Source organism: Equus asinus, chromosome 27 (assembly GCF_041296235.1).
Source record: "Equus asinus isolate D_3611 breed Donkey chromosome 27, EquAss-T2T_v2, whole genome shotgun sequence".
In the NCBI taxonomy this organism is placed as follows: domain Eukaryota; kingdom Metazoa; phylum Chordata; class Mammalia; order Perissodactyla; family Equidae; genus Equus; species Equus asinus.
The window spans coordinates 14,575,279-14,603,059 of record NC_091816.1 but is presented as its reverse complement, the minus strand read 5'-3'; the positions used below and the strand labels follow the sequence as shown (position 1 = coordinate 14,603,059).

Sequence of the window (27,781 nt, the reverse complement as noted above, 5' to 3'; positions counted from 1 at the left end):
ATAGATAGATAGATGCTAGCTAGCTAGCTAGATCCTAGAATCCCTCAGCTGTCCCTGGCATGGGAGGTTTCTCTCTGGCTATCCTTCTCTCTGCGGCCTGTCTACTGGTATGTTTGCTCGATCCACCTTCTCCTCTGCCACCATTTCTTCACCTCTCTCTCCCTTTCTATGACCCACTAAGACCCTGTCATCCCCACTTAAGGGGTACACTAAAAAAAAAAAATAGTAATAATCCTGTTCTGTGCAAAGCGAGCAATTTAATTCTTCTTTGTTTAGATTTATCATCAGCCTACACTGCAAGAAACTACTTTTTTTTATAATCGAATACACCCATTCATATTGTTTTTCTGAACAAAAGCAGTTCTAACCTCATGAAGAATTCTGCCTTCTTCCTAGTTCATTTGCATCCTGCCACCAGTTTTTAAAATCGCTGAATTTCCCCCACTAGGACTCTAAAATTTGTTTAACCTCAGAGTAGAAGGCATGAATGGTAGATACTTCGTATGACTCCAGGAAAAGGAATTTAGTCTTTGTCTAGAAACTTCCATCAGCAGAGGTCTAACTATAAGTCTTGATTCTTGATTTGCCTCTGGTTTAGAGGGGCAGGAGAATGGAAATCCCCACAATGTACGAAAACTCATTTTCTACGTATTTCTCTTCCTTTAAACTCCTCTTACTCCTTTTACCAGAACTTCTGGCAAGTAACATGTTGACTCACGATGTTTGATCACTTCCTTCCTCTGGAGATGCTAATGAGTTGTCAAGTGACCAATAGGCAGGATGAGACGAAAGGGCCCTCCGTGTTGCAGAAACTCGATCGTCTGGGTGTTAACAATTTGGAACGAGCAGTGACAAACTGAGACAGAATTAGGTTGGATGAGGAGGTGTCTCTTGCCTTCCAGCATGAAATCACTCTTTCTTTGTTTCGTTTTAAGTTCGGATTCTCTGGAGCCCATTTGGGTGTGTAAAGGTTGCAGCAGCAGGAATGACTGTATGTCTTAGGGATCTTAATCTCAGCCGTGTTGGAAAGACATTGAAAAGACCTTGTGGGGCAGCTAAGTCTGGCTTCCTCATCTTAGAGAGAAGGCATTCGCTTGGGAACATTTAGACAAATCGCTTCTCTCCTTCTCCACTTCTCTTTCAGGGCCAGAAGGTCCATCTGACAGTCCAGCTTGAACCTCTCTAGGGTAGGGAAGAACGCCTTTCTAGGAACATATGGAATGTTGATGGTGAAATGCCTGGAGAGTCATAATTATTGGAGACAAGTCTTTAATTCCAGGCGACGCAATATGTGGCATGAGTTGGAGAAGGGTGGGGAAGATGGACTCTCCTAAATTTTATAAGCCATAGACGTAGAGCTGCCAGGTAAAATGTGGAATACTCACTTAAATTTGAATTTCAGATAAACAAATACATTTTTAGTATAAGCTTGTCCCACATATTGCATGGGACACATGCATAGTAAAGAAAATATATTTGCTCTTTATCTGAAGTTCAGATTTAACTGAGGCCCTGCATTTTTATTTGCTGGCAACCCTGTATAGTCGCCCAGTCATTCAGACTTTGTTTTGCTCCACTGAATGTAACAAGTGTTCGTGGGTGAAACAAACACAATGAGTGTGATAGTGCCTTGTGTTGACCTACTTTCAGTGAAAAAGTCACTTATTGTTTTCCCTTTGGGAATGTTGTTAACACGCTGATTGTGCTATGGAAATAACTCCCATCCAAAGGTCTTTTATTACATCATATGTGCTGCACGGAGAGAGCGTACCATCTAGGCTTCAGAAATCACTGCTTACTCCATTCTTTTCCTGCTTTTGATGCCTTTTTAAATTGTACTTTTTATTATGGAAAATTTCAAGCATACACTAAAGAAGAAAGAGCTGAACAATGGATCTCCACGTACTCATCATTCAGCTTCGGCAACCATCAATTCAGAATTAATACTACCTCTTCTATACCGCCCTGACTCTATCCATCCCAACCCCATTATTTTAAAATACAACCCAGAGAGCTGGAGCTTGATTGCTTTATAACTTTCTGTTCCCCACTGTACGTTTTCTTTCCCAGGAATGGGATTATATGCATAATGGCTACCCCAAATCATCTAAATGCTGCTCTCCGTTTTCATAGTTCTGTAGTTGCCTGCCTTCCCAAATATAAAATCCAAAAAAATCAACATTTCCCAGCCTCCCTTGCCCCAGGGCCCATACATGAGACTTGAGTTTTGAAAGTCAGACCCACTTGGCACAAGCGTTTGGCTGGGACTCGAGCTATGGGAGGAAATAGGAGGGGTGGTGCGTATGTGCCCACCCTGCAGTGTCGTTCTGCGAGCTGTTCCTGGAAGCTGACCTGGGAACATATTCCTTCAGCTTTTCCAATGAGTCTGTGAATATTCTAACATACCTTAACGCGTCCTTCCTTCAAACACTAGCTAGAGAAGCTTCCGTTGACTTGAACTCGGGTAGCTTGACTGATAGAAAAGTTAATCCTTCTTACCTTCCAAAGAGGCAAGAGAAGAGAAGCACACACACGCATTGAAGTCACTCAGAAGAAAAATGTGATGATCTGTGTGAGTTTAATAATTTATTGAGCACTTCAGGCTAATGGGACCGCCCTAGAGCAAAGCAAGGCCTTCTACCTGCAGCATCAGCATCACTAAAGACTTGTGAATTCAAATTCTTGGCCCGCTCCCAAGACCTAGTGAATCAGAAACCTTGGGGGGAGCCCAGCGATCTCTGTTTTAATGAAGCAGTGATAATTTAAGTCTGGGGTCCGCAACGACAGCCTGAGAGCCAAATCCTGCCCACCGCCTGTTTTTGCAAATAAAATTTTATTGGAACCCAGCCACAATCATTTATGTATTGTCCCTGCTTTTGTGCTACAATGGCAGGGTTGAGTCCTCGTGACAGAGACCATATGGCCCACAAAGCCTGAAATATTTACTACCCGGCTTTTTACAGAAAAAGTTTGCTGACCTCTAATTTAGATTCACGCTAAAAGATGAGTCGATAAAAGTTAGAAGATGAGTCGATAAGAGTTGAACAGGAATGCCTGACACTAATTTGTAACAAAGTATAGCTGTTGGGATTGGTTTCCACGAAAGAGCTGTCTTCTACCATTTAGCTGAGGTCGGTGAATATAGAATAGCTGGCTATTTCTAACTTCTATCAATAGCAATCTTTGCTGCTGAGGACTTAAATTTAACAAAATCTTATTTGATCAAAATACATTGAAAAAAAAAAGTGTGTGTGTGTGTGTATGTGTATCCAGCAGACCAATAATCTCTCAAACAGCCAAGAGCAATCACAGGAAAAGCCAACAAAGGCCTAATTCTATCCTTACTATTAGAGAAATAATTCCAATACTCTTCCCAATCTGAATTTGTTTATCTGTGTTGTTGGGGCATTTTTCACAAATGCTATAAGTTAGGGACGGTGGATCTACAAAGTGAGTTCAGGGGGTGCAGAGAGTGGCCGGGGTAAACTATTTGAAATTGATATAAGGCAATCGAATTCTTCAGAACTGAGGATAGACAACTCTTACTTGATTGTTCTTCATTTCACTCTGCTCTGATCCTGCGGCTTGAAGAAGAGGCAGCCACACAGTGGGGGCTCCACCCACGTTCTAGTCCCTCATGAAGTGAGCCCAGGGTAATGCAGGAGCCTGTTCACTAGGTACCGTTGATCCTGGGCAAGCATTTTTCCTCCCTGGTGGTCAGTTTTCTCACCTGGAGAAGATGAAGTGGGGCTGGATGATCTCTAAGATTCTTTCTAATTCTAAAAATACATTAATTGCTTTTCAAGTGATCCAGTTCTTCTTGTTGCACTGCTTATAGCTTCTAAGATACCTCTTAGAGACCATGCGGTACTCAAACCTAGGCTCTTCAAGGAAGAAGGAAATAACCCTTCTCAGACACTGCTGGTATGATAGCTTTTCTGGAAGACATGTTTATGGCGTCGATCAGAAGACTTAAAAACAATGCAATCTCTTTGGTCCAGCAATTGCACTTTTGAATATTTATTCTAAGAAAATAAGACAGGGTGTGTTCAATGATATAGCAACAAGCATGTTGGTTTCAGCACTGTTTATAACAATGAAAAACTGAGACAGCCTAAATGTCCTACCTAATCAATTTGGTTGAGTAATCCGTGGCACATACATATTATGGAATATTATGTGGCCATTTAAAATGATGTCATAAAATTATACTTATTCCCATAGATAAATACTCATACTGTTGAGTGATCAAAGCCTCATTTTTGTTATATTTTTCTGAAATGGACTTATTTATACCTATGTATGTTTACTATGTTACTATATTTATACCTATCTGTATGCCTGCATTATAATCTACAAGGGTACACATGAAAATTTTCAAAATGGTTACTGTTGGGTCATAGGATTATGAGTATCTTTGATCCCCTTCTTGTCTTATCTTTATTTGTGATTTTCTACAGTGATGATGTATTACTTGTGTATGTATGTTAATACACACATCTCAGTTCAGAGAAGTAACACAAAATTTCAGTGGATAACTTTGGACTCCCTACCCTCAGCCTTAAATGACATAAGTGCCCTCCCCATGCAGCTAGATGGGGACAGCAGGCCCACAAGTGTTACAGGCCACCCTACTTTTGTAGAGAGGGAAAGAGGCAGGTATGACACTGCAGTCTCTTGCTCCTCCCTCCTTTCCTGGCTAGGATGACCAACCAGCCCAGTTCACTTGGCACTGAGTGATTTCTGAGGATGTGAGACTTTCAACACTCAACTGGGAAAATCCCAGGCAAACTGGGACAAGTTGGTCACTCTATTCCTGGCAGACTTGGGAAGACTGGCTAGTACTTGCACAGGGACATGGAGGTGCATTTCTGATTCACTCCATGGTATGTGTTCTCTTGAGAGATTACTTAGGAAACTCTTGCTGACCCCGGGCTCTCCTGGCCAGGAGGGCCTATGAGCTCAGCAGGGTGGGGTCAGTACTCAGAGGAGGTCTTCCAACCCTCAAGAAAGCAGAGCTCATTTCAGGTGACACCTTCTCTTCTCTGCATTTATCTCAGTGCATGCATTTGTTCTGTGTCTGAACCTCTGTAAGTAAAATGAAACAAAGTGTTATCTGAATAATTCAGGCCAAATTAGCCATTCAGTGACTTAATTTCCCACTTCAACTATTACTGAACATTGAACTAATTAATATTGCTGCAGTTGCATTTATGGTATCCCATTAGCCCAATTGTGCCCGTTCCACTAAAGCTCCTGCCATCATTTTTATGAAGAGTGAAAGAGGAAAGGGATCAGAAGTGGGGACCAGCAAACCACAGTGGTGTGGAAAGGAAATGTGACGTGATGAAAGCGGAAGTCTGTGTAGACTGCTGGGAGATTAACACTGCATCTCTCTCTTTTTGTTGCACATGCACACACTTGTAAGTGGTGGGCGAGATAGTGCAAAGCAGGACTAATGCCAGTTCAACAAATGAAAGTTGTGGTCTCATCTTGCTGCCTGTCATCCTTCATTTGAAAGTAGCACCCCTTCTTTGCTACAGGTGAGCCGGGAGACGTTCTCATGGGTAATTTCAGGGAATCTGTCACACTGCTCACAGTCACATGATTCCCCTTGGATCTTAGTGTGCTAGAGTGCCCTGTTGGGGAATGTGTGAAGGGGAGCATCTCCCCAAAACAGACTGGGCACATTCCCTGGTGAGGTCATGCAGGTGAGTTAACAGGTGTTCCTTCTGTCCTCTACCCTAACGTGCGAGATTGCATTCGTTCCTAGTCCCCAAGGTCAGCACGTGGAGTGGAGTGGCCTAGACTTCAGAATTAGCCACATTTAGGATTGAACTGCAGTTCAATCACTTCCCAACTGGATGGCATTTGTCAAGTTATTTAGTGTCACTAAGTCTCAGTTTCCTCAGATGTACAATGGGAATAATCCAGTTCTACCTCATTCTCATTTTTCTCCTCTGCTGCGTTTCTTTGACCTGTGCTTCTTCATTGTCTGTAAAACACACGGAAAGAGAGTAGAGTTGATGCAGGGGTATTCCAGATTATTCTCATCTTTGGGACCACAGTGGCCACAAGCATGGAGCCTGGATCTTCCTCCACAGGGGAACTTTACCTTCATTTTTCTTTTCTGAGAAAGACTTTGATGCAGGAGTTTGTAAAGCACGTTCCATGGACCATTGGCCGTTCACCATGGCTCTCCAGGTGTGGTAAAATTCAGGGTGAGAAAGTGCTCACATTTCCTCGTAAGGGGGAGACAGAGTGAGAGGCCACACTGACTCTGGGTGAGGACTCAGTTCTGCTTTCAGAGCTCTGGGAAGATCAGATTTTTTTCTTCTTCTAGTCACTGTAAGTCCTACCAAGAGCCCACAGAATTCAATCCTTTGTTGTTGTCCACCTCTTCTTCACTAGCAGCGCAAGACGACCAGGTCTGGGTAGCCAAAGCAATCCCTTGGCTTTTTGTTGTTTGTTTTACACCACTAAGAAGAACAGGGGGATTAGGTAGGAGAGTCCACTTAGCTGTTTGGTGAAGAAATAAGAGACGTGGTGAGATTCAGGTTCAGGTGCATTTTGCTGGTGGGAATGCAAATAAGATCCAGAGAAAGGTGATGTGAATGTGAGCCATGAGAGAGGTTCCCTGAAGGACCCACGAGAACGTCTTCTGACAAGACTGACGGAAAAGAGGGTGGGCCACTTTCAAAGGAAGGATGACTGGCGGCAAGATGAGATCACAACTAGCATATTTTCTTTGAATTGGCATCAGTCTCACTCTACATCACATTTCCCACATGCACATGTGTGCCTGTGCAACATTAAAGAGGGGGTGATGAAAATCCCACCTCTTCTTTGTAAGCAAACCGAATCCAAGGACTCAAGACACTTGCTTGACCCAATTATCCAGAAATTAACTCCTTCATCCTCCTCCTTGTATTTTGAGAGAGAGGAAAGGTGGGTAGTGGAGCAGTGAGAGGACAAGTGAGGTGTGCTCAAGTGTATTTTGCTGGTGGGAGGTCACATTAATGCCAACTTTTAGAAAACAATTTGCCTGAATATGTAAAAGACTTTAAAAGTTTCCACTCGTTGATCCAATAATTCTAGTTCTAGGTATCCAGCCAAAGGAAATAATCAGTAAGGCAGATGAGCATGTATGTTAAGGGTACTCACTTGTAGCATTATAGTAAAATATTGGGAAAAATGAATATGACCGAGGATGGGAAATATCTAAATATATTAAGTATATCCATAGGATATACTTACACAGCCAGTGAAGGTGATATTTTAGACATATGCATTTTCTAGATTGAAAAGATATACATGTACGTTGTTTGAAAGTTTAAATAGTGTAACAAAGAAGAAGGAAGTCTCCATCTCACCTCAGACTCCGGTCCTTCTCTGTAGGTACGACTATTGTCATCAGTTATAGAGTGAGCTTTCGAAAAGAAAAAGAGAAAGTGAAATAAGAAAATAATTCCAAAGTAATGGTTAGTGGAAGAAACATACAGAAAAAAAAAAGCTAACTTTTTGGTATAATTACAGTTCAAGAAGGTCGGGATGAGAATAATATAGAAAAGAAATATTCCATGCTGTTTCTGAGTGGTGAAATTAAGGGTAATTTTTGTTTCTGCGTTGTAAAATTTCATTAATAATATGTAATTTTGCTTTCCAATACTCAGCGTTTAGGGAGTGGAAGACTATTCAAGTTCAGAATTCAGCAAAGAGCACAAATCATCTCTAAATAATAAATTTTTTCCCAAATCAAGGACTTTTATATTTATACATATATGCTCCCCTATTTTCCTCATGTGTAAGTTTCAAATAGCACAGCAGGCCAATTATAAGCCTATATGCTTTCATTCTAGAATACCCAGAAAAGGAGTTTTATCTCCCCACCAACCTTCTCCATCATCCCACTAAATCCACACACAGAGGAAAGTTGGAAAACACCACCCCAAGAAAGTCAGAGTGCTTGCTATTACTTGGTGGTCTTGTGCTCAAATAAAAGAGTTCCTCTAATTTTGCCTTGAAATGCCAAATGCTGAAGTTGGAACTTTGTCTTTCTATAAATGAATCCATCAGGGAAAATAAATTTGACATTGGTTCTTAGGTCAAGATCTAATGTTATGAGATTTTTCACAAGAATCCCAAGGGGAAATATTTGTCTGGTTTGTATATGACAGTGCTTAGGAACAAACTCTCCAAGGTCCCCAAAATGTTAAATGTTCATTTGAGAGTCAAATACAGGTTTTTAGATTTACAATGGTATTTGAGTCCGTACACAAATTTTAAAGAGAAAGGCATTCCTAAATACACCTAAAAGGATAAAGTGTTCACTTCCGATATTGGAAAGAGCCCTCTGAACTTCCGTTGAAGTGTGTGTTTGTGTTCTCATGCTGAGATTCCCATGGTGCTGTGAAAACTCTTACTGGAGAGGAGGTGGAAGGGTATTGGCTTCTCATTCTGTTCAGAATCTTCCTATCTACCCCATTGTCCCTATGGCCAGTGGTCAGGTTCACCTGAGTCTGGGCTGGAACAAGCAAATATCCTATTTGTAGTATATCCACATAGCATAGTATTGGTTAATTGGTCAAGAAGATGATGATGTTAGTAATTACTTGAACTAAGATTTGCTCTTGCCATGGGTAAACAGATTACTCACAGCAGAGATGAGGCAAACTTCAAGTAGCACCAAATGCCATTTTGAAGTAATCTGAAGATTACTTGGTACCACATGAACAATTTTTTCCTTTAGTCCTTCCCACACTTATCACTTTATTAGGCTAAATTTGACAGCTGTGAGCTGGTAGTTCTAGAAGCAATAAGGAGCCAGGGCTGTGGGCAGAGGTCTGCCACTGGAACTAGATTCAAATTTGTATTTCCTCACGTTTCGAGTTCTTGAGTCCCTGGTGATTTATAGATTTATAGACGTATTTTGTATTAGTTTGCTAGGGTCACTGCAACAAGGTAATACAAGCTGGGTGACTTAACAGAAATTTATTTTCTCACAGTTCTGGAGGTTAGAAGTCCAAGTTCAAGGTATCAGTAGGGTTGGTTCCTTCCGAGGCTGCGAGGGGGACAGCTGGCCCGGGCCCCTCCCAGCTCCTGGTGGTTAGCTGGCACTCTGGCGTCCTTGGGCTTGTCGATGCATCAGCCCGATCTCCTCCTTCACGTTCACATGGTGTTTTCCTTGTGTGTGAATCTGTCTCCACATTTCTCCTTTTTATGAGGACACCAGTCCTATTGCATTAGGGTCCCGCCCTCTCCCAGTATGACCTCATCTTAATTACATCTGCAACAACTCTATTTCTAAATAAGGTCACCTTCCGAGGTATTGGGGAGTCAGGACTTCAACACATGAATTGTTAGGGGACACAATTCAGCTTGTAAGAAATATACACACAGACAATGTATAATGTTTTTGAGGGGAGACAAACACAGTGAAGGCCAGTTTGGCCTGCTCCAGACACTGATGGCATGACAGAGTCTTCCTCGAAGCCCACAGCATTGCTGTGAGACATGTATGTCTGCTGCTGGCCACCACAGTTATGCATTAAGTACATTTGTGGCATTGCCTTTGCATTTGATGGTAGAATGATGTTGCATGTATCAGTATATTTTTTGGCAATAATCATAGCTACATATGCATGCAACTAGCAAATGGGCCAGTTGAAAAGTGTATGAAATGTGGTTTAAGATTTCACAGAATTTCTTCCGTTTTTTAGGGTAAATAGCCTCATTTACTTCTTCATTCCAGTTTAGATACTTATCTATTCCACACTGGTTCACTTTCAGCTTGGGCAATTGTGCATCATCAGAGCAGACACTCATGAGGTGGGCCCCGGAAGTGACAGGATTGGATCAGCTAGAACTTGAAAATTTCTACAGCCTTGTGGATTCTGAGAAAATGGCATTTGGTGCTACTTGAAGTTTGCCTCATCTCTGCTGTGAGTACAATGGGCCACCGCACGTTTAACAAGGGAAGTCCTGCGATGTTGCCCCCATAGTCCTGAAGATCCAGGATCTCATCGTTCTTTGAAGTCGTCATGGAGAAACCAGTGGGTACCGAGTGGCTATTACGAGTGTGCCAACGCCAATCTGTCAGAAAACAGATCTGGATTCACCTCTCACCAGCAGTCAGGAGACTATCACATCTGGCCAATAGAGCAAAGCACACATTTAAGGAAACAGAACGTAAGTTCTTGAGTGTTCTAGAGAGCGTAATCTACCAGAAGACATTTGCTGAGTGTCAGATACAGATACAAGGACATCAGGGGACTACAAAACGAAAAGGCACAACATCCATATAAAGAATGTTTGGGGGCCGGCTTGGTGGTATAGTGGTTAAGTTTGCATGCTCTGCTTTGGTGGCCTGGGGTTCGCTGGTTCAGATCCTAGGCGCAAACCTACACACTTCTCATCAAGCCATGCTGTGGCCACATCCCACATACAAAATAGAGGAAAATTGGCACAGATGTTAGCTCAGTGACAATCTTCCTCAAGCAAAAAGAGGAAGATTGGCAACAGATGTTAGCTCAGGGTCAATCTTCCTCACCAAAAAAAAAAGTTTATAAAACAACTTAAGACTTTAAAAATAATTATTTTTTTGAAAGACAGATATTTTTCCTTAAGTTTTAAGGGAGGATGCTAATGAGTTTTAAATATTATTTATCATTCAAATGCAGAAAAAAACCTCTTTTAAAATTATGGTACTCCACATACCCATCAGCTAGCTTCAACAATTATTAATACTTGTTATAAGTTAACTGTTTAATAATGACAATGACAGTAGCAATTATTGGCAATTTAAAAGCTTTGTCAGAGAATATTACAAATAGCGGACGAGGCATTAAGGAAAATGGAAAAATGAGCTGGGATATTTCTTGACAAGCTCCAATTCCTAAAATAATATCCAATTACATTATGGACATTGAGGATCACTGTGGACTCTCATAACGAGTCCAAGCAGCCAGTTGAGTTTCCGATGGCAGAGGATCTCACCCCCATTCTAAGTGCTGAGTTAGGCAACATCCCAGGGGCCTCTCTACAAGAGCTAAGGGCTGATATTTGCCCAGCAACCCCTCTCTCTGCAGTTGCTGTGAGCACCGAGTCTCTCAAGCTCTTCAGTCTGTGAACCTCTTTGATGAGGCAAAACCCCTCCCACCGTCTGCCCTACCTGTCCGCTCTGACCACGAGGGAGGGCCTGCCTTCGCTCGCTTTTTCTGTCCAGTGTTTTGATGGATGATGAGTTTCCAGAAACCCAGCTGCTCCGAACAAAAACCACATCTCCTTTTCTCTGTTCTCTTTGTGGTAGTCGGGGAACATAAATGTGTTTCCCATTATTGGGTCTGTTTTACAATGTGAGTTCCTGTTGGGGTTCATTGTTTTGGGCATTACTAGCGATTTCAGCTCATACAAGACTGGCCTTTCCTTAATGTTTAACAATGGCAATCTGAGAGGAAGACAGGAAAACCTGAAGTGTTTTGCTAAATTTAAAGACTCAACCAGATATTAAGGTTGGGGAGATTTTTCTTGCTTTAAAACACTTGTAATCCCCTAGTGTGTGTATGCATTATGACGGTGGGGTGGGGCACCTGGAATGGGGTGATGGCTGATAGGACAGACCCTAAGAGAATTCCAAGATTAAAAGCCATCGTGGCACATGGAAAGAGAAGAGGAATTAGAACCAGAAGGTCTGGTTTGAATCCTGAGTCTTCCTTCTTGGCTGTTTGCACAGCTAGCGACTTTGGGTAAGTTAGTTCACCCTGCTGAGCCCTACATTCATCGTCTGCAAGAAGAAGAGAACATAACCTACTCCTTAGAGTTGTTGTGAAGATTAAATGAGATGCCGAATGGAAGCATCTGGCACTTTATGTGTGTTCAATAATCGGTACTCCTTATTATTTCTTATCTCCCTGTGTGCTGGCAAGGAGTGACAGCATTGCAAATACAGGGCCTGTGACCAAGGGATACCCAAATCCACGGAACAGCTGTGTGCAGTAGAGATTTGCTCTGTGTTTAAGGATCATCTATGGGGGCAGGAGGAGACCATTGATTAACCTAGCTCTGTGACCTGGGCAAGTCGCTTAGCCTTCATAACCTTATTAAGAAAACATCTATTGAGCCCCTGCCTCCTAGCTCCAGGGCGTTGGGTCATCTGTGATATGGAAACCATAGTATCCCCACTTTCATCACAGGGCTGACCTGGGGATCAAATGAGAGAATGTCTGTGAAAGTACTTGGTAAACTTTAAGCACTATCTAAATGTCCTGCTGTGGACCTGAGGCAGAGAGAACATTTACTCTGTCCCATTCATGAGGTCCAAATACAAACTCTCCATCCGTCTGCATTCAGCAGAGAACAAACACATTCTATTTGGCTTTAGCGTTGAATGAAAGGTAAACAGTACCTTTTCAGTTGCTTTGAAAGAGAGTTCCTCTCTGCTCCCTTCACAACAAAGGCAGGCCCTTTGACTACTTCCTGCTGAGTTTAGAAGAGATGCTGGATTCCAAGGGCCTTAGAGGATGTGGAAAGTGAAGCGACGGAACAAGTGTGTCTAAAGACACCCACACTTGGTTCTCAATGGACTGGCTTTTTCTGAAGCCCCAAACGAAGGCCAAGCACCCCGAGGCAATTGCCTTCTTCTTGCATGGGGTAATCCCAGGGAAAACACATGTGAAAGCTCTTGGACAATATCACTGCTGGGTTGTGTAATGTATTACCATGAAGGTGATGAGGAGGGCAGAGTGGTGGCCTGGAGCTGGCCTGGGAAGTTGGTCCAGTGGCTTGACTTTCATGGTACCTTTCAGGATGACTGTGAGAAGAGTCCTAAGTGAATCCAAAGTCCTGCAAGGTTTGTCCTTGAAATGTCTATCACTTCCTGTCTATCACCATTCTCCATCGGACTTCCTCACTAGCACGCTTTCCTTCAGTCTTACCAGTCCATCCCGCGTGTCCTAAATACTGCCTCTGGGATGGGGAATTCAGGCTTTTCACTATCTAGATGAGCCAACTTTTCGTACCTAAGTCCCAAACAAACTCACGTCCCCATCATATCTTTACTTTTGCTCCAGCTGTCACTTTCTCTGCAGGCTCCTTTTTATACCCTCACTACCCTTCAGGACACTGTGCTTTACCTTCCTGTGAAGGCTTTTGTGACAATTCAATCCCACTGCTCTTTCTCCCTCTCTGGTGTAATATAGTATAGGATACTACGTATTTTCCGTATTACTCTCTGGCCTTTAACAATTTTCTATTCCTTATTCATTCATTAACAATTTGCCTTTGTACCAGGCACTGTATTGTGTACTGGGATCCAATGGTGAACCAAACTTGGCCTCTCCCAAGAAGAAATTTACCATTTAATAAGAGAGAAGGGAGATTTCAAGAAAAAAAGGAAAATAATATGTAATACATCATAAAGAGGATGGATATTATTCTAAAAGTAATGAAAGCCATTATAGTTTTAAAACATTTTTTAACCAGCTTTATTGGGGTATAATTAACATACAGTAAACTGCACTTATTTAAAATATACAACTTGATAAGTTTTGACATAGGTATGTACCCATAAGACCATCATGACAATAGAGTGAGCATATTCATCAACCCCAAAAGTTTTCTCGTGCTTCCTCCTTCTCCTACCCCTGCCCTAAGCAACAGCTGATCTGCAACACTACTGATTAGTTTGAATTTTCTGGAATTTTATATAAATAATCATGCAATATATATTCTTTTCTGTGTGTGGCTTCTTTCATTCAGTGTATTTATTTTGAGATTCCTTCATGTTGTAGCCTGTACAAAAAAAAAAAAAAAAGCTCCTGCTTTTTCTGCTGAATAGTATTCTGTTGTATGATGTATCAGTCTGTTTATCCAAACACCTGTTGATGGACCTTTGGTTGGTTTCCACTTTGGGGCTATTATAATAGTGTTGCTATGAACCTTTGCCTACAAGTATTTATGTGGACATATGTTTTCATTTCTTTTGGGTAGACAACTAGGAGTGGAATTTCTCTGTTGTATGGTAAATTTATGTTTAATTTTCTAAGGAACTGCCAGGTCCCTTTGACTCAGGGCCATCATTCTGTTCATGTCAGCTCATTGGGGAATAATGTAGACATAGACAAAGATGGTGAAGCAAGAAAATAATAGCTAACATTTATTATACATTTCCCACATGCAGGGCGTTGTGCTACGAATTTTAAATGCATTATTCCTTAATCCCTCTGACAAACACCCTGAGATGGGCTTATGATTATCCTCATTTATGGATGAAGCAACTGAGACTTTTTGAAATTAAGTAACTTCCCAAGATCTCTTATCTACCAGCAAAGAAGCCAAAACTCAAACCTAGGCCTTTCTGACCCCAAAGTTTATAATCAGAACCACAGTGTGAGTAAGATTGAGCTACGGATGCTAAAGTCAAGACACTTGTCTTGTGCTTTGCTTTCTTCTCAGGCTGGGAAGGGGGACAGCACAACATTCTGTTCCTCCGAGGCGGGGTTCTGTTTCGCTGACATGTTGCTTTCATTTTTCTGTACCCGTTAGTCTAAGAATTCAAGCAAAATATTATGTGCAAGTTACAGTTTAGAAATCATTTTATAGATTTCTCTAGAACTCTATAGAAATCATTTATAAAGTTGTCTAATCCAAATGTATGACTATATTTAAAATGTATTTCTTTTTTACTAGGCTTAGATCATAGTTCTTTAGTGGGCCTCATCCATCAAAATGCAATCAATGGGAATGACTGTGTGAGGAATCCCGAGGATCTATACTATTTGGAGGCAGACTGATACAGCAGAAAGAACACGAGTTTGGGAGTAAGAGACTTGGGTTGGCTACGCAGTCTGATAGTTTGCAGGGGGAAAGCTATTTAAACTTTGTTTTCCTCATCTGTGGAGCGGAGACAGTAATATCTATTTTAGAGAGTGGTTTTAAGGATTAAAGAAGATTACAAGTCAAAGCCTTAGGCTCTTGGTGAGTGTCAGTTCCTAGTTCCTTTTTCCACTTCTCTTTTTTTTAAAGGACTCAAACTTTTTCATCCTAGCTTAATATCTGAAGCCCTTGCAGCTAGAGGTTGGTAATCCCTCCCGAACCGTAGGCAAGATTTTGCATGTTTGTTCATGTACATTTTGGCGAGAAAATGTCCTTGGCTTCCATCAGGTTTCAAAGCAATCCATGATTCTAAAACAGTTCAGAACCACCGTGAGACTGTTCTTCATTCATTTATTCACTCGACAACATTTATTGAATACCCACTATGGGTGAGCCCCTAAGTAGAGAATGAGAAACTGCAGGGTTTTGTGAATTTGCAGGTTACCACACTAAATACACACATCCGAGAGAACGTTTGGTGCATGAAGAAGAAAGCAGAAGAGTCCTAGGGTGGAGATGAAGATGATATGAGGTAAGCAGGGAAAAGACTCAGGAATCAAGGATATGAACTTTCCTGACTTTCACCCACGGCTGCAGACGCTGCAGACAACCGTGCAGGTTCTCCCTGGACAGCAGTGCCAGCCGTGGGGAGAGGGGGCGTGGTGGTGGGGAAATGCAGCCTGACCTCCCCTCACCCCTCTGAGGGCCCTCAGAACCTACCTGGAGGGGGCTCCTTTTTCTGGTTTGCCAGAAGGTGCCCTGCAGGCTGCCAGCCCAGTGGGGTGCTGCTACACAGCGTAACATTTTCCTTTAGTGGTTTAGCTGTTAAACTTTAAAGTGGATCAACTCTAGCCCTGAAAAAAAAAAAAGAGTGTTCTTTGCTCAATTGATCTCTTAAAGGACATGATAAAGATAACAGTCAGTCGGGTCACTATGTCAACAGTGTTTTGAAAACAAAGGAGGTGTCTTTTGGTCTTCCCAGGTAGTTAGCAAGCGGAGCTGGAAAACTCCTAAAGCCAGTGGGGAATTTGGGTATTATGTGGCTCAAACCCCTCATTTTACAGATGAAGAAACTGGGGCCCAGGGAAATTGTGACTTTTCCGAGGTTTCATGGCCTTTTCTTAAGCGAGGGCTGCTGTCAGTAAGTGAAGCGGCTGGGGAGCAGATGGTGAATGAAGGCGGGTTCTGGATGATTCATTGTAGGTGCCGTGAGCATTTAATAGTGGGAAAGGCCCCCGTGCGGTGGACCCCATTTCTGTGGACCAGGCCACAGTGACCAGCTCCACCTGCCCCATCCTATCTCGGCCTGGAGCCTGTGCATATTTATTCTTTGGAGTCTTGTACTTTGCTCTTTTATTTTTACTGGCTGTGCGCTTGTGTTTGTTCTTGGCGCTCTCTTCATGCATATTTCAGGCGGCCCCATGTTTAACTTGAGCTCAGGACTAAATATAACCACTCTTATCACCAGAGCCAGCCATACATGTCAGCCCCTTTCGGTGTGTGTGTCAACTCCACTCCAGTTTGCCTGCCACAGACCTGAGACCCAAGGTTCTCAGGAAATTGCTACCACATCCACATTGCACAAGGACAAGCTTCCAACCCCACCCCCTCCGTGGGGTTCTCCTATCAACCATGTTCTCGCCCGTCTAGGTGATTCCTGTGCTGATTAACAGTTTTCTATAGGGTTCATAAATTATTTTGTGGTTTTAATGTTGTCAAAACAAGAGTGTCTGTGTCTTCTACCTACCTTTTCCCATTCACTCCGCTCAATGCTGAGAATACATTAGGTGCTTGCCAATTTCTCACTTTCTTGAGAACATGGAAGAACATTCCAGCTAACATTTCCCTTCTTTGCCAGATACAGTAGAATCTGCTATGACCTGTGTTACAAGGCCGGGTGAATTATAGACAAGAAGAGTGGCCGAGAGCGACAGCAGGACCTCTTATACGAATACACTTAGTGAGGGAGGAAAGAGGACAGTTGCTCTTCAGCCAGTTGAATCAACCTAGGAACGATGAGATAACAGAACTGGAAACCACATTGCTTTCACATCCTCAGACTTGTCTGAAAGCAGATCCTTTAAAAGCTCTCCGAGGTCCATAAGGTCAGAGATTCGCTCCTTTGCAAGAATACTATAGGCAATGACATCATTTCCCAAACCAGTCCCTCTTTCCCTCCCTCCCTTCCTTCTAGCAATTATTGAGTACCTACTATGTATAAAGCTCTGGGTTAGCAAGGAAGACCAACATGTGCTCCTTGTACTTAAGGAGCTTACTATTTAGGAGAAAAGACAAACAGCTACATTAAAAGGACTAAGAAAAGGCCATTAGGTAAGATGACTGGGCTGCTATTGGGGGCTGTCAGGAGAGCAATTCAGATGTTTAGAAGCAGAGGCCATTTTGGCAGGGGTTTAGGGCAAGTAAGAAAGCAGAGAAAGAAGATGGTAAAGAGAAGACGAGAAGAAGATTCTGTGTGTTTGTTTGTGTGGTTTTGAGCTTGTGTCAACCCCAGGAAGGAAGCAAGTGGAGAAGATGAGATTGCAGGTACTGAGGAATGCATGCAATGGACCACAAATGGGATTCCATCAGAGAAGGCGAGAACATGTGTATCGGGGCAGGGCGTGGGGCCATGCTTTGTGTGCTGCTCAATCAGGATGATTCTGATTGTTTCTTCATCCTGTAGATGTGTAAGTAGTGAATTTTCTGCGTGGCTGACTGGCTACAAAAGGCTGTTCTCCAAAAGATCTTCTCCATTTTTGTGCTGGCTGTAGGTGAGGAAGGGAAATCGTTTTTGCTCTTTGCCCTCTGTTCTGTGTTTACAGGGTTACCTCATGCCATCAGGACCTTGCGTGAGGACACAGTGTCCAAAACCATTCATTAGAAGAACCATTCTGGTCGGTGCGCATCCAGTGGCTGCAGGGCTGCTGGTGGGGACAGGGTGGGCACGGATGGTGAGAACTGGAGGCTGCCTAGCTTTGACATCTCTACAGCAGTGAGCCTGAGAGGGCCTAAGGAGGGTGTCCTCACGGTGCAGCTGAGAACACACAGCATGGGGGAGCCTGCTGACAAGGAGGTGGGGCTGGCTGCGAGCTCAAGATGGGGCCTTCTGACTTTCAGTGATTCATTGTTAGAACCGGAATTTCTGGGTTCCTGTAGCCTGGGGTCCACATAGGTAGGTGTTAGAAAACTGGAATTACTAGATGATTAAGCGGTATGGCATGTGGATATATTCAGAGTGTGAAAGCTTTACCCAAGAACACAGAGCAGGATCTTATCTCTACTGCCTCAGTTGGACATATGATATTACACTGGACATAAGATCATAGCCTTTGTCTCCCTTGGAAACAGGCAGTAAAATGAGATGAAAAAATGTTCAGCTTATATTTTAAATCAGATTGAAAGACCAATTCATTTTGATCACAAGCATATGGCTTTTGTTATTCCACAGCCCATATAAAATGAGATAACATGAGTCGTGTGTATCCCACAACTGGGTAGATGCTCGAACATGCTAATCTCTACCCCATACCACCTGTTTCCCAGAGAAGAAAGTCTCAACTCCACACACTGCAAGCCTTTCTGCGCAGCCTGGTTCCCTTTGTTGTGTTCAATAATACTTGAGCCCCAACTGTGTGTCAGGCTGAGGAACACAGGAAAGTCCCTGCTCTCATGGAATTTAAATTCAATAGGAGAAAAAGTGGAGAAACAAATAAAACAAAGTGTATAATGTCAGGTAGTGAAAAGTACTATAAAAAAACGCAGCTGAGTAAGAGAAGAGAGCTTCTGCCTTTATTATCTTTATCTCACCCTTAGCCACCAGAGGAACTGTCTGCTGTAGCCAGGCAGACATCCCACCGTCCCAGCAGAGAGCTCCCTGAGGGACAAAGTGGGTGCATTTCAACAATTTCTTTCACCAGAAATCCCTCCAACTCCCTTACCCTTATCTCGCCTGCCTACGGTTATGTTGTCATTGATTCCGATCTCAATACTTCTTCCATTTGGTTTCAGTTTCCTTCTTAAAGTACATCCTTTTCATTGAGTAGTATATTCTCTCAGTCTTTGACTATATCTTTATTTCATCTCTACTTTGTTTAAAAGTTTAGCCCTGTGTAGATTCTAGGTTAAGATTATTTTCCCTCATCGGTTGGAAATATTATTCCATTGTCTTCTAGTGTCTATTGCAGCTGTTGAGAAATCTTCAGTCAGGCTAATTGTTGTCCTTTGTATAATTCGGTTTTTTCTCTTCTCTTCCCTTCCCTCTCTCTCTCTGTTTTTTCTTTTTCTCTCTTTCTCACTTTTTCCTTTGGCTGCTTTTAAGTTTTTTGGTTTTTTAAAAAAATTGTGTGAGTGTATGACTGCATGTTTTCTGGAGCTTGACCACAGGTCATGTTGGTATAGATTTATTTTTCTCTGTCTTGCCTGGAACTGATGTCTCCATATCTTCAAATATGAATTCTTTTCATTCTCCCAAAACTTAAACTTCAATTAAATATTGGTCCTTCTTTTCTATCTTCTATTTCTCTTAATATTTTTTAATATTTTCTCTCTCTTTACATCTCTGGCTTCATAATGGGTAATCTGTTTATATCTACTTCACAATTACAAATTACAATGACCTATTTTGCAATCCACAGATTCTCTCTTCAGTTTTGCTAATCTGCAGTTAAACTGTAAATTGCATTTTAATCTTAAGGATGACATTTATTTGTTTTTAGAAAAATTTTTGTCAAATCTTTTTTTCTTTTTCCATAGTGCCCTGTTCTTCTCTTGGGGTTTTGCCTTTTTTGGGGTTTGTATTTAATCATTTCAAACGTATTTCTTTTACATTCTCTTTCAGATTGCCGTTCTATTCCATCTAGTCTAATTGTCCATTTTATTTTGTCTTCTTATTCTTGCAAATGGTGGGTTATTTCCTTATGTATTTTGTCATTATTTTTTCATTTGTGCTCTAATAGAGTTTGTGCAGCCAGCCCTGGTGGTCTGGTGGTTAAGATTCACTGCTCTCACCACTGTGGCTGGGGTTCCTTCCTGCTCAGACAACCACAACACCCGTCTGTTGGTTGTCATACTGTGGTGGCTGCATGTTGCTGTGATACTGAAAGTTATGCCACTGGTATTTCAAATACCAGCATGGTTATCCATGGTGGACAGGTTTCAGTGGAGCTTCCAGACTAGACAGACTAGGAAGAAGGACCTGGCCACCGACTTCCAAAAACACTGGCCTTGAAAACCCTGTGAATAACAGCGGAGCATTGTCTGATGGAGCTGGAAGGTGAGAGGATGGTGCAAAAAGACTGGGCAGGGCTCAATTCTGCTTTACACAGGGTCACTAGGAGTTGGAATCAACTCCATGGCGCTCACAAGAGACTGTGTGTGTGTGTGTGAAAGTTTTTGTGGCATGAATTTTGAGAGCATCCTTCTAATGGTTGCCTCTGTTCCTGCCAAGGACTCTATGGGTATCACTGGCTGAAGACCAGGTTTTTACGTTAATTCCTGAATTTAGGATTTTCTAGACCACACAGGTGAATCTGAAGCTTTCATCCATCCAAGATACAGGCCTAGAGTTCCTGTGTTTCAGGGGAGACTTTATTTCTTTACCAGGAGTCCAACCAGGAACAGAAGAACTTTCTAGTGATATCTTTGTACTGACGGGTGGATTTTTCTTGTCTCTCTTTTACCTGAGTTGGTAGCTCTATCAGAGTCCCAGCTCAGTGCAGGAATTTCAGTTTCCAGCTCCATATCTCTATCAGTCCCAAAGCCTTGTTGAGGTCGAATATGCAGGCTAAATATTTACTTTAAAACCCAGTGCTGCTGAGATCCTAAAAGCAGTCCTTGAAACAGCAGCATCAGCAGTGCCTTGGAGATTACTAGAAATGCGGAATCTCAGTCCCACTCAGACCCATAGCATCGGAATTTTCCTCCTAACAAGATCCCAGGTGATTCATGTGCACATTAGAGTTTGAGAAGCATTGTCCCAGATCCCCATGTTATATAGTCCTCTTTCTTCCAGCCTCTCCCCTAGAGAGGTACAACATCAGCTCATGTGTTTTCTAGTTTGCTTTTTTAAAACTTTCCTCTGCATTTTGAAAGTGAGAACTTCTCTTTCTTGGGAGCTCATCTATGCATTTTAAAACACTTTTGTTAAAACCTTCTTAGTCTGCCATATCACCTGGCCTGGAAGGCCAATCCTCCTCGTTCTTCCAAGTCCAGCTTTTAAGTATTTAGCAGCTTCCGAGGCTAGACCCTAGCTTAGTGCCTCGTGAATGCAGATACTCAATAACTCTGTAGCTTCTATGTTCCAATGATGGATTAGAAATGTTCTTTTGAAAGTTGCATAGTCAAGTGCATAGTTTTTGCTTGGTTCCTCCCTTGCATGGTAGCCTCCTCTTTTTTTATCTATTAATGCTTTGATCCGTAACATCCTCTGGTCCTGCATTATACTTTTTACAAAGCTGGGTCTGGCTCAATGCTAGGTCTCTTCTCTTGCACCACGGAATTTCTCTAGCGAGATAGGAGAAATCAGTTGTGCTCTCAGAGTTACAGACACTGAACAACACAGCAGGGGCCAGTTTATCAGTGGACCCCTCTTTCAGAGTGTCTGATGAATAGTTGGTTATCTCAACCCATGCCCGGTCAGCCCGTGCATGGAGGCCTGGGGAGTAAAAGCTCCCGTAGAGGCAGGTTTCTCCAGATTCGTTCCACAGGAATTAACTGCACACTCATTCATGGCATTGCAGCATCCTGAACCCTAGGGATGCCTGAAGGGGAAGAGGAAGCAACCTCTTACTTTGGGGAGCTTATTGTCATATGACACCAAGGTATGCATGTCCAAAAGAAAGAGAAGAAAAATCCCAAGATGTTAGATAAGCAAGTGCCTGCTAGAGAGGTAGAGACTGTACGAAAGTGCTCAGGGAACATCAAATAAAGAGAAGGATCTCCATAGGATGGGGCAGGGTGACAGTGTTCCTTCATTTGTTTAAGTGGCTGCTAAATCCTTATCCCCTGCCTGCTTCTGCTTGGGGCAAATCATTCTCCTTTGTTTCAAAGAGAAGGAAGGAGCCCTTTGCCCTCGCTTGCCTGGGACATCCATCACACCAACCACGGAGGCCTTGGCTATGTATACCATTTTGGGGGCTCTGCTTGGCATAAAAAAGATATCTTCCCCGCATGAAATGAGGAGGGATTTCTGCTTTCTTTCCACCTCCTGTAGGGTACATCTGGCCCACAGTCCCTGATCATTGTTTGCATAGCTTTAATCCAAATGCCTACATTGTTTTTTGAATGGTGAAACACTGAGCCAACAATAACCTTAGGTCTTGATCTGCTCTGTTCATCTGGAGGGTAGGATTATTATCTGAAGCTCCCTTCCAGCCAGTCTGCTACGCTCTTTGTTTCCTGGAAAGCCAAGATCATTGTCTTTGAAACTTTGCTCACAGTACTCCCACCCCTGGAATCCTTTACCCCACTCCTTTCTGAATCCTACTCATTCTTAAGAGTCATCCTACTCTTACCAGGGTGACTTTGTGTCTGCACTAGTTATTTGAAACTTCAGTTGTGCCTTATATGGTTAGGAATTCCTTTTTTGCCATTCTGACTTATCTCCCCAAATATATTTTAAGCTTTTTGAAGTCAGAGAGCTTATAGCATGCAGCATAATGGCAGGTAGAGAGCAAGTTTTCAAAGGCCTCGGGAAAGTCTGTTGATTCCAAACTCATATTATTGAATATCAATATAGTATTCAATTATTCACATGATCCAATGAATTATTTCTATATGATGCCCAGGTTGTAGTGGAAATCGTATCAAAGAGTAGCTAAAAACATAGGACCGTCTTGTTCATAATGGTTATAGGAAATGAGCCAGGTTTTCCCCTGTCCGGGGAGGTGGAATGCCTCACTCGTGCTTGCCTACACACAGTGCCTCCCTCCACCTGCCACCAACACTTCCTACTATCTTTTCTCTCATGTAGGATAGTAAAACGTCACATGCAACTTCCTCATTGTATGTATTTGGAAGCTCTGTAATTAGGTCCACACACATATATAATTGTTATGTCTTCCTGATAAACTGATAATTTTATCATTATGAAGTCAACTTCATCTGATATTATTGCTGCTTGGCCTTACTATGCTTACTGTTTGCATATGTGTCTTTTTCTATTACTTTGCTTTCAACCTATCTGTCTTTATATTTATAATGCATCTCTTGTAGACACTGTGTGTTTAGGTCTTGCTTTTTGATCCATTATGACAATCTCTGTTTTTTAATTGGAATGTTCAGTCCATTAATATTTAATATATTATTGTTATGGTTGAATTTAGGCCTATTATTTTCTATTTGTTTTCTTTTGGTCCCATCTACTTTTTGTTCCTCTGTTTCTCCTTTCCTTCCTTCTTTTGAGTTAATTGAACATTTTAGAATTTTATTTTAATTCATTTATTGGCTTTTTAGTTATGCCTCTTTGCATTAGTTTTTGGTGGTTATTTAGGGATTAGAATGCACGTCTTTAACTTTCATTGTCCACTAGAGTTACTTCTGGACTGCTTCACATAAAGCATAAAAATCTTGCACCTGCACAGCTCCCTTTACTATACCATTCTTTATGACACAGTTGTCGCGCATCTATGTACATTACACATATCCATATATATCCTTATACATTATAAAATAATGTTTTAATTTTTGCATTAACCAATTACATGTATTTTAAAGAAATTAAAGGGAAAAAGTATTTTATGTTTACCCAAATGTTTACCATTTCTGATGCTTTTTATTTCTCCTTGGAAATCCAAGTGGCTATAGCTTTTCCATCATCCTAAAGAACGTGTCCTGTAGCATTTCTTATAGTTTAGATCTGCTGGTGATGAATTATCTTAGTTGTTTGTTTGAAAATGTCTTTATTTCACTAAAAACACATTTATTTCCATCATTCTTGAAGGATATTGTTTACTGGATAGAATTCTGAGTTGGCAGTTGTTTATCATTCTGCTGTCTTCTGTCGTCCATTGTTTCTGATGTGAAGTTAGTGATAATTGAAATTGTTGCTCTTCTTTGTAATATGTTGTTTTCTCTAGCTAATTTCAAGATTTTCTATTTGTCTTCGGTTTTTAGTAAATTGACTATGATGTACCTAGATGTGATTTCTTTGTATATATCATACTTGGGGTTTGCTGAGTTTCTTGAATCTACAAATTATTCCCTTTCACCACACTTGAAAAATCTTCAGTTGTTATTTCTTAAAATATTTTTTTCTGACCCATTGTCACTCTCTTTTCCTTCTGGCACTCCAATTACTCATATATTAGATCTTCTGATATTGTGCTACAAGTCACTGAGGCTCTGTTAATTTTTTTTCAATATCTTCCTCTTTTTTCTTTTTTGATTGGGTAATTTCTACTCTTCTGTTTTCGAGTTCACTTACTCAGTGTTCTCTTTTATCTAATACATTGTTAAGTATGTCCAGTGAGTTTTTTAATTCTGATATTGTGTATTTTAGTTCTTTCTCCTGGTTCTTTTTTAAAGTTTCCCTTTCTCTGCTGAGATTTCCTATTTATTCACTTATTATGAGTGTATTTTTTATGGTCTTGAGAATAGTTATAATAGATGCTTTAAAATCCATTTCTGCTCATTCTAACATCTGTCATTCTCAGGGTTTTCCTTCATTGATTACTTTTTTAAAAAAGTCACATTTTTCTGACTCTTCATAAATCATCTAATTTTAGATTATATACAAGACATAAATGATGCATTATAGAGAGTCTGGATTCTGTTATATTCCTCCAAAGACATAGATTTTTTTGTTAAAGGGCCATTAACTTGCCTGGCCTCAAACTTCAAACTCTGTTCACCTTATGGTGGGAAGAGGTTGAAATCTATTTTCAGTTTTTTCATTCAGGGGCTCTTTGGAGTCTGCCCCACACATGCATGATTCAGGGGTCAGTCAGAGATTTGGGAAAAATTTAAATGCAGAATTTGGGGCTCCCCTTCCCCAATTTCTCCTTTCCCAGACTATGCTTTTCCTTCTCATTTTCCAGCTACTGAGGTTACATCAAGTTATTCAAACTGTAGGATTCTGTCTGAGTTTTAGGTATCCTGTGTGTCAGGAGCAAGAGCTGGAGAAAAAAGTTTTGAAAAAGGCAAGAATTCACCAGGTACACATCTCTCCTTTCAAGGGTTGGCTCTCTGCTAATTGTTGCCTGCTTTTGGGCATTCTCCAGTGCTTTCTGATAATTGTCCTTGCTATTTTATACAGAGTTTATGGTTGCTATCTGCAGGATTGGTGCAGAGAATGCTAAGGCTTGGCCGGAGGGGTGTGCGTGCCCATGTGAAATGAGAGACAGAGACCCAGGCTGAGGATCCCTGTGACAGTTCTCTAAGGTGTTCGTAAGGTCCCATGCAAACCACATCTCAGAACACTGGCCCCTAATGCACAGAAAAGGGTCCTCTTGGATCTGGGATAGCCTTTGAGGTGACTGAGTGGAGCTGACTGGTCATGCCCACTTACCACGCAGAAGCCAAAGTAATCCTGATAGCTCCTCTATTCTTTGCAAGGCACAGTGCTAAATGTTCCATAGACATGATCTCATTTAGCCCTCCCCCAAACCTTTAAATTAGGTCTAATTATTATCCTCATTATGCAAATGAATTAGTGAGACCCAAAGAGATCAAGCAATTTGTCTCTCAGTCACACAGCTGAATGTGTGCAGAAGAAGTACTGACATCAGGGGCCAGCCCTGTGGCCGAGTGGTTAAATTTGCTTGCTCCACATCGGTGGCCTGGGTTTTCCTGGTTTGGATCCTGGGCGCAGACCTAGCACCACTCATTAAGCCATGCTGAGGTGGCGTCCCACACAGTAGAATTAGGAGGACCCACAACTAGAGTAAACAACTATGTACTGAAGGGCTTGGGGGAGAAGAAGAAAAAAAAAGATTGGCAACAGATGTTAGCTCAGGGCCAATCTTTAAAAAAGAAAAAAAGAAAAGAATGACTGCAATCTGGATCTGCCTGACTTTAAGCCCTCTTTTCTTCTAAGCATAGGAGAAATATACATTCTACCTCTCCTTCTCTGTAGACATGAAATGGTGGCAGAGTTCATAGTCATGTAAATACATACTCTGAAGATTTACCTTTCTTATTCCCTTGTCTCTTTGCTAGATATGGAAAATATCTAGGTCCAAGTGGCCCCTGCAGTGCCAGGTGTCCCCAAAGGAGGGAATTCCTGCAGACGTGGAAGACTTGCTCTCCTCTGAGAGTTCAGGGATCTGACTGCAGACCTCGTTGTTGCCAGCTCCTGGTGTGATGTTGGGCAAGTCAGCATGCCTTCCCTTACCTCAACGTGCTCATCAGTAAATCTGGATGAACTCTGAGATCTTTACACAGCTGCTTAACAGCCTAATTCTGAGGTTTATTTTTGGTGGCCAGGAACTAGAAAGAAGTCTCTTGGCAAAATTTTGCTTGTGGACCCTGAATTTAACGGGATCCATGGCAAGGTCATTGATATCTTTAATCCCCAGATATCTCCCAGTAAGTAAACTCAGATAATAAAACCGGGATCTCTAGTTATTAAGAACATGGTGTTCTTCAATCTCTGACTCCATCTAGAGCCTCCCTCTCTGCTGGGTCCATCAGGTTCCAATCGGTGCTATGGGCCTATCTGTTGTCCCTCAGGAGCTCCTTGATCCTGGTTGGGTTACTGTTTGCTTCCAGGGCTGTAATTCCTACAGAGGGAGCAAACTCAAGAATACAATAGTCCTCTATATTGGTGGCCTGTGGTCTGGGGTTCGGTGCTTAACCTTTCCCACCTACAGAAAGAATCTACCTGCCTAACCTGTTCAGGGTGGCAGAAAAAGGTTGTTTGCATTTCCAACTCCCTGTGGAATTCAGTTTCCATGCCTGCTTTTCAGTCCCTCTGCTCAGCCCTAGACTCATAGCCGAGTAGGTTGGCTGCGGGACCTGAGGAATTCATCAATCTACAAGTTTTCACTAGGTAAATCAAACAATTAAAATCCTGACTGAAATGCCTTTCTGGCACCAGAATCTTGTCAGTTTCTGGAATCTCTAAGGTCCACTTCTCCCCTTCTGCACCCCACCTTGTTCTTCTTTTTTTTTTTTAATCATGCTGGAAAAATCATCCTGTTGGGAAAAAAAAAGTGAAGGAAGTGTGTACCAACTCAGCGTGCTAGAGCAGTCCTTTTGAAAATGACAGCTTGGGCCACAGCCGGTGGTGGCCTTCACCTTCCTGATCTTCCCAGAAATGGCTTTAGTAGGAGTTTATGAACATAAACCATACTTTCCTTTTGACTCCCTGTGCAACTTTGGGAAATGAATTGAACCTTTCAGTGGTCCATGTGGGAATGATAGCTGCCAAGGTGTGGCCTCTCATAATTTTGTGACGATGAAGACCCTTGAAATATTAGGAGAGTCTTGGAAAAATAAAGTGACCTTCCAAGGGTGACATTTCTGGTCACAGCTAAAATGACAACAGTATTTAAATGGTGTCTTCTGGTTTGTCATAAACTTATGTCCTCAATTTACTCTGAGACTGAACTCTGCAGTTTATTCTGCAGATATCTAAACCAGATGTTGACATCGTACAGTCTGTGTGTCAAAGATGACGAGGGCCTGATTTTCACTCATGAGGGGCAAAAAAAAAAAAAAGTGTCACCACTTTTGCTTACAACTTCTACTTGCCTTCTCCCTTTTCACACTTCTGCCGCTTCCAAGAACTGAGCCACATTTTCTAAGCCAGACCTGGAGGGTTAGAGTCACCAAAGAAGAAGAGGAAGCCCTCATCTTGGCAAAACTTTTGAAGTTTCCACTTCCTTATTTAAAAGGGGGAAATATCCATTCCTTAGAATGAAGATTGAAGTTTTCCCAGGACTGCCGAAGTAACCGCCGATGCACAATGAAA

At 41.9% G+C, this 27,781-nt stretch overlaps 1 protein-coding gene and 1 long non-coding RNA gene across 3 annotated transcripts in view; one reads left to right on the top strand and one right to left on the bottom strand.

Annotated features, from left to right (window-relative positions):
• ERI1 (exoribonuclease 1) overlaps positions 1-26,277 on the top strand; it is a 94,390-nt gene extending 68,113 nt beyond the window's left edge. The window contains exon 7 of one of the 2 annotated variants that reach the window (XM_044760480.2): positions 26,026-26,277. In XM_044760480.2, the coding sequence (XP_044616415.1) occupies positions 26,026-26,136 (111 nt within the window). In that variant the 3' untranslated portion in view covers positions 26,137-26,277. Of the gene's footprint in view, positions 1-9,789; positions 9,993-26,025 lie in introns of those variants that run through there. The other variant, XM_044760482.2, reaches the window with a different exon arrangement.
• LOC123281392 (uncharacterized) lies at positions 3,373-15,728 on the bottom strand. Its single transcript, XR_011498899.1, has 3 exons — positions 15,592-15,728; positions 7,374-7,429; positions 3,373-3,730 (listed from the first exon to the last, which is right to left on the bottom strand). It is a non-coding gene; the product is annotated as an uncharacterized lncRNA (long non-coding RNA).
• Positions 26,278-27,781: the final 1,504 nt, after the last annotated feature.